Below are 7,155 nucleotides of genomic sequence, written 5' to 3'. Positions count from 1 at the left end.
TCATTGAGAGCTAGTTATTGCGAAAGCAGTGAGCACTTACTATGAGACCTAGCAGATCATGTCTGTGTGTCCGTCCGTGTGTCTGTGTGTCACGCTTTTGTGCCCATATATGGAGCTGCTTTGGGGACTCCTTATATGGTTATGGCTCGGTTATGGCGAGTCCCGGGCGAAACTATTACTTGCGCGCTCTGCTTGCGCAAGTAATTATGGGATTGACCAAAAACTAGAAAGGGACGCACCGTGGAGCGCATGTTTCTGATGTTGCAGGCTACCTGAACTCCATATATGGGCATAAAAGAGACATGCATGGGTACAACAGATTTGCATAACCCGTCAGGGCATGCATTTCTAACCTGCATCGTTTGAGTAGGCCAGTGCCCAACAGTGCCCAAACTAATGTTGAGTGTGAAAATTGGGTCAAAGTTGAACATCTTCAGTATGCATGTGAAAATATTTTACGCTCCAATAGCTCCGCTCTTAGTTACACATTATACACATACAATTGGGTTAGGGATTGACCACTGAGAAGGGTTGGAATGAAGTGATGGGAAGTGTGGGAGAGAGAGATCTCTCAGTATGTAATTGACAACACTTGCTGATCCAAAGTGGAAAATAACCAGGGGCTGCATGCTTCTGAAAAATAGCTCTCTCTCCTTCAGTCTATAACCTCTCAATCATCTAATTTTAAATTACTTTTTCCTGATACATTCTTTTCAGTTCTGCACACACTTCGAGAAGCGTGCACTGGCCATATATGGAGCGTGTCTTGAGTGTACACTGTACAGGGTTTGGTGAGGTCAGATCAACATATGGAATGTCAGGACAGGTCAGCTCCATATATGGAGATCTAAGGTCTTGAGTGTACATGCAGGGTTTGATGAGGCCCAGGTAGGCCTTAATTTTCGGGACTGTTTTCACTGGCTGCCGGGCGCTGCTCCGCTATTAACTTGGCCTGTCTAGAGTTTAGAGTTTAAATGGACAGGTATCAGTCAGTCAGTCAGTCACACTGACACACACACACACACACACACACACACACACACACACACACACACACACACACACACACACACACACACACACAATGAATTGCATCTCAACATTATCAAGTTGAGGTGCCCCCAAGTTGCATACCGACAGGCCCAGAATACTAGAGGCCATTGTGATTAGAGTGTCTGCCCTGAAACTTGTAGGAGGTCGGTCTTCAATCCCCGGCCCAGTTATACCAAAGACATTTTAAATAAAATGGTACAGTACCAAATGCTTCCTTGCTTACTTAGCACTCAGCATCAAGGATTGGATTGGGGAAAGGAAGGAAGGAAACAGGAGATAGGCTTGTGATATATATGCCATAGGTTACTTACTTACAGAGGCACATAATAGTAAACAATACATTCTCAGTCATAATAACACGTTTAAAATTGAAATGTAGGATTGAGTCGACATGGTCTACAAACATTAACATGTGATTTGTGTCAAAAAAGTATTTTGTTCCCCCTTTTTTATTATTATTCTATTTTAAATGTTGTATTGAATCTTACTCTTACATGTTCCTGTTCCACTCAAATGCTGTTGCTGCTATCACACCTGAATTCCTGGGAGCAATACAGTACATGTTTTTTATGTTACAGTATTTTATCTTAAACACTTATTACATTATTTGGTTGAATTTCTCACCTCCAAACTCTTTTCTATGCTTTCCTATATGCTTTCTCTGTTGAGTGTATTGGTCAGGCATAGCCCAATATACGTCTTAAGCATTTTGTCAACTCATATAGTAGCAAACAATATTATACAGTAAGTGAGATCATTGCTAAAACCCTTCCACTATAAGAAAGTAAGGAGAATGAAAATACAATTTGTGTCAGCTGTTTTGAAACCGAGGTCCCTTAGCTATGATCTAAATTAGTGCACATGGGCTTTTCTCTATTACTGTCAACCTGAAATTACAGTAATCCATTTCTGCAATAACAAACTAATTTTCTCCACTCCCCACACGAGAAGCTGAACACCCTCCCTGGTGAGTATTTTTTAGGCAACATTTTCTCTATATCAGAATGTTTCTCCACCTTGTATGTGGCAACAAATGCAATACTGTCACACTTGAGCATCTGTTGCTCAAGTTGGTTAGGCCTCATTCACATTTGACAGTTAGTTTCAAGTTCTTAGTAAATGTATATGAAAACATGCAGTCTTTGGTCATTTTAGCTTTCATTATAAATGCAATGCTTGTGTAATATTACAACTTATGTAATAACACTTTGTCCTGATTATTATTTATTATATATATTATGTTATTTCATACAACTACTTTTGTGCGGAAAGTAGCTTTTTTTATCTCCCAAAGTGATGTGCGTATATGCCTGGCTGTGGCTGCTCTGCTCGTTATCTGGATCGGTTCAGGGGCTGAAGGAGGAGATCTGCCAACTGATGGCAAAGTCAATCTCAGGTAGTGTATATCAAGCAGGTGACATCGTGATCGGGGGCCTGTTCCCTGTTCATATAGAGGCACCTCAGTCAGAGCTGGACTTCAAGGAGAAGAATAGGAATGCTTCCTGTACAAGGTAAGTTGATTGCAGGATGAAATGCTTACATTTACCAATAAATGTATTGAGAATTGCTCCACATGACAGCAAACAATATACCGGTACTGCAATATACTACTGAAAATACAATTGCCTCAGCTGTTTTAAATGTTGATGTAAATGTTTATTAGGCCTACATGTTGTGTAATACTGTAATACATCATTATACATGATAACTATGTTTTATGTACATGTTCCTCAATTTATTAAGTTGTCTTCAATGTCCACTAATCTCTCCTTCACTGCACCTAAAATGATCCGGTTTCTGTAATTTTCCATGCCTAATTGACTTTTGCTATCCCCTTCTGTCTCTGACATAGTTTCAAGCAGCAACAATACCGTTGGCTCCAGACTATGATCTTTGCAGTAGAAGAGATTAATAATAATCCTGTCCTGATGCCAAATATCACTCTGGGCTACATAGCAGCTGACACCTGCCTGGCAGAGAGTACCACCTTGGGGGCAGCCTTGTCAATGGTGACAGGAGAGGAAGACTCTTTGGCAGGTACTGAATGTGGATCTGGCCCCAGAGTTCCAGTCATTGTTGGTGATGCAAGGTCATCAGCATCCATTGTGGTAGCAGACACACTTGGGGTGTTTGACATACCAATGGTAAGAAGTCATGTTACAATCAGTACACATTTTGTACTGCCTGGATTGTTACAGTTACATGTAGGTTGTCTTTTTTATTATTTGTAAGTATTTATAATTATCTAATCATCTCCACATCCACTCTTGTCTCCATCCAATTTATCTTAGGTAAGCTACTTTGCATCCTGTGTTTGCTTGAGTGACATTCACAAGTACCCATTTTTCTTTCGTACAATGCCCAGTGATGCTGAACAGGCACGGGCCATGGCCAAGCTGGTACGTATGTCGGGATGGACCTGGTTGGGGCTGGTGTCTGCAGACGATGATTTTGGGAGATTTGGGATTCAGATGTTGCTAGAGGAACTGAAGGGAACTGAAGTGTGTGTTGCTTACCATGAAGTCATTCCCCAAGTAATGCTTCTTTCTATTGCTATTCTGTATCTACTCTTCTCATTTTCTGTCTAATCCTTCATCACTGTTTCTAAATGTTTTCTTTCTTTTTCCCCCCCCCCTTCGTACTAAGGGCTACCAAAAGAATACAATTCAAAGGATTGTTGACACCATTCAGAAATCCTCTGCCAGAGTTGTGGTGACATTTATAATAGCTTTTGATTCTAAGGTCATTTGATTTCTAAAGCTTTCACCACTAACATTATTGTATTGATCTGTTATACTACAAACGGAAGATATGCTGTATACGCCCACATGTTGTGTTATGTTGTTCTACGTCAGGTTTTGCTGGAGGAAGTGGTGCATCGAAATATAACAGATAAGCAGTGGATTGCTAATGATGCTTGGCTCACCTATGCTCCTGTCTCTGCACCTCATTACCTTCCTTCTATGGCTGGGACCCTCGGATTTGCTCTACAGAGGGCTGACATCCCTGGTCTTGGGCCCTTTCTTGCTCGTCTTAATCCTGATTTAACTTCAGATAACAGTGACCCCTTCTTGAAAGAACTTTGGGAAGATCTGTTTGGGTGCTCTCTAAGGGGTGGCCAGAGACAAAGCTCATCAGGCAAATATTGTTCGGGTTCGGAGATCATAGGTAAAATTCATATCATCATAGTCAAATATTAGAAATATCTTTGATTATTTTATAATAATATTATTTTAGTTCCAGTTTCATTCCAGATACTTTTAATTCCTCTTTGTGTTGTCTTGTATCATCAGAAGTGGGAGAGAGCCTGTATTCAGATGTGTCACAGCTTCGAACTACCTATAATGTCTATAAGGCGGTGTATGCTATTGCATATGCAATACATGACATGTTGGCCTGTCAACCAGGCAAGGGGCCCTTCCCCAATGGCCAGTGTCCTAATGTCAAAAGCATTCAGCCTAAAGAGGTTATCTTTTTAATAATCAATCCACCTCAAATAATTAAGCTATAATGTCATCTAAGATTTTTCAGAAATGGTATGTGAAAAACCTCTCTATCTCTCAGATTTACCATTACCTAAAACAAGTAAACTTTACAACACATATTGGGGAGCAAATATTCTTTGATCAAAATGGAGACCCGCCTGCTTCCTTTGATATCCTTAACTGGAACGTGACTGCTGAGGGAACAGTACAATTTGCCCATGTTGGCCATTTTGTGTCATCCGAGGGAACAGATGGCACATTTCACATCGACATGGACAGAGTGGTGTGGGGAGGGGGCAGAAGACATGAGGTGTGTGTGTGTGTGTGTGTGTGTGTGTGTGTGTGTGTGTGTGTGTGTGTGTGAGACGTGTGTGTGTGTGTGTGTGTGTGTGTGTGTGTGTTGCACATTGCATCACTTCTGAAATGGTAAAAATAGTTGATTGCATAAATGTTGTTTCACCTGCCTCTACCTTTTCTATTCAGATTCCTGTGTCTGTGTGCAGCACTCCTTGTCTACCAGGTACCCGGAAAGCTGTGCAGAAAGGGAGACCAGTGTGTTGCTTTGACTGCCTGCTCTGCACCAATGGAGAGATCAGTAATGAAACAGGTATGCAGTGGTTCCCAAACGTTTTCATGTCAAGGACCCCCAAATTGACACTAATTAGCACGTGGACCCCCATTTGAAAATATATGCCAGGGACCACCATAAGATTTTTACGGCTTTAGCAGTGATTCCCAACCCGTTAAATTTCAAGGACCCCCAGTTTGACATGCATTAGGCATGTCATTTCTACCTCTGAGACCCCAATTGATATTGTGTACAGTGTACACAATATCTGGTCTGGCAATACTGGCAATACTGGCAATACTGACCCGATAGGGTCCATTTGGCAAGATTCAATTAGGCTATAGAATTATTGTTGAAGTATATCTATTTTCTTATGCTAATACACCTTGCCTTTGTAGGGTCTCTAGAGTGCATTCGATGTCCTGAGCGGTTCTGGTCCAACCCAAATCATACAGCTTGTATTCCCCAGCAAATTGAGTTCCTCTCCTACAATGATACCATGGGCATCATCCTCTCCATCATCTCTGTTGCTGGAGCAATACTGACAGCTGCTGCCTTTACTACCTTCTTCCATTACAGACACACACCGTTGGTAAGATGTAGATATACATACAGTGGAGAATTGACATGAATTTAAAATGTATGTTATAGTATCATGTACTTTAACACTTACATTTCCACATCATTTCTCACAACGCGTCACGATGAGATGCATTGTGACACTGTAGATCGGCAGTTTTTGCATTTGGATAACACCTCTTCTATAAAGACCTATTCTAAAGAACCCTTTAACACGATAATTTTGACATCTCGCTCTTCTCTTGCATAAGGTCCGAGCCAACAACTCTGAGGTGAGCTTCATGCTCCTGCTATCACTCAAGCTGTGTTTCTTGTGTGCTATGGCGTTCATTGGACAGCCAGTAGCCTGGTCCTGTATGCTAAGACATACCCTGTTTGGTATCAGCTTCGTATTGTGTATCTCCTGCCTGCTCAGTCGCACTGTGGTGGTCCTGGTGGCATTCCGTTCGACCCTGCCTGGAGAGAATTTGATACGTTACTTTGGCCCAGCCCAGCAGAGGCTTGGTATATCCATCTGCACTTTGGTACAGGTAACACATGCTTTCACCACTTTTTACAGGACAGTTCTGTCCTTAATACTAACTGAATATCTGTAAAGGGCTTCGCTCCATACTGTAGCTTTAGTATTCATAATTATGTCCTCCATCCCACCTAACATTATATTATTCCAGGTGCTGATCTGTATCCTGTGGCTCAGCTTGGCTCCACCACAGCCTAGAGAGAGGGGCATCCGAGAAAATCAAGAATCAAAAATTGTCCTTGAGTGTGCAGTAGGCTCTGTGGTGGGATTCTCACTGGTTCTGGGTTACATTGGCCTGCTGGCTTGTCTCTGCCTCCTGTTAGCCTTCCTGGCCAGGAAACTCCCTGACAACTTCAACGAGGCCAAACTCATCACATTCAGCATGCTGATCTTCTGTGCTGTGTGGGTGGCCTTTGTCCCTGCCTATGTTAGTTCTCCAGGGAAGTACACGGTCGCTGTTGAGATATTTGCAATCCTGGCCTCTAGTTATGGTCTGCTGGTCTGCATCTTTGCTCCAAAGTGCTTCATAATCCTCCTCAGGCCTGAGAGAAACACTAAGAAACACCTGATGGGAAGATAGCTTAATATGAAAACCAAGAAATACCTGCATGTCTATGAGTACGACTGGCACCAAACATACTTCAAATAAAATATGAGATTAATTCATTGCTGGTTCTAAGCACTACAATATATTTTTGCCAAACACTACAACAATCTAATCAAAGGAACACCACTTGAACTCCAGCATGCCTATTCTGGGCCTGGGGGGATAATTTGCTGAAAATAGCTGGTCACGACACAACTCGTCACGACAATGTGTTGTGAGCTTATAGCATGTTATGTAGACAGCACTAGAATTGCATTGTATATAGTCATAGCACGCCATAGTACATATGTATAGCACTAGAATTTCGCGCGCTTCGCGCGCACTCATCCCAGAGCTACTTCGC

At 42.0% G+C, this 7,155-nt stretch overlaps 1 protein-coding gene across 1 annotated transcript; it reads left to right on the top strand.

The window, feature by feature from the left end:
• Window positions 1-2,349: 2,349 nt before the first annotated feature.
• LOC308321780 (extracellular calcium-sensing receptor-like) lies at window positions 2,350-6,785 on the top strand (the record flags this gene model as incomplete). The annotated part of the gene is made up of 10 exons (XM_080772871.1): window positions 2,350-2,564; window positions 2,906-3,197; window positions 3,345-3,587; window positions 3,909-4,221; window positions 4,347-4,519; window positions 4,618-4,848; window positions 5,022-5,145; window positions 5,505-5,698; window positions 5,937-6,215; window positions 6,357-6,785. The coding sequence occupies 10 exons, from the start codon at window positions 2,350-2,352 to the stop codon at window positions 6,783-6,785; spliced, it is 2,493 nt and encodes an 830-aa protein (XP_080628997.1).
• Window positions 6,786-7,155: the final 370 nt, after the last annotated feature.

The sequence above is a fragment of the Protomyctophum bolini genome (assembly GCF_963924005.1).
Source record: "Protomyctophum bolini genome assembly, chromosome: 9".
NCBI classification, from domain to species: Eukaryota; Metazoa; Chordata; class Actinopteri; order Myctophiformes; family Myctophidae; genus Protomyctophum; species Protomyctophum bolini.
The sequence above is the reverse complement of the archived record's forward strand: the minus strand, read 5'-3'. Positions and strand labels throughout refer to the sequence as shown.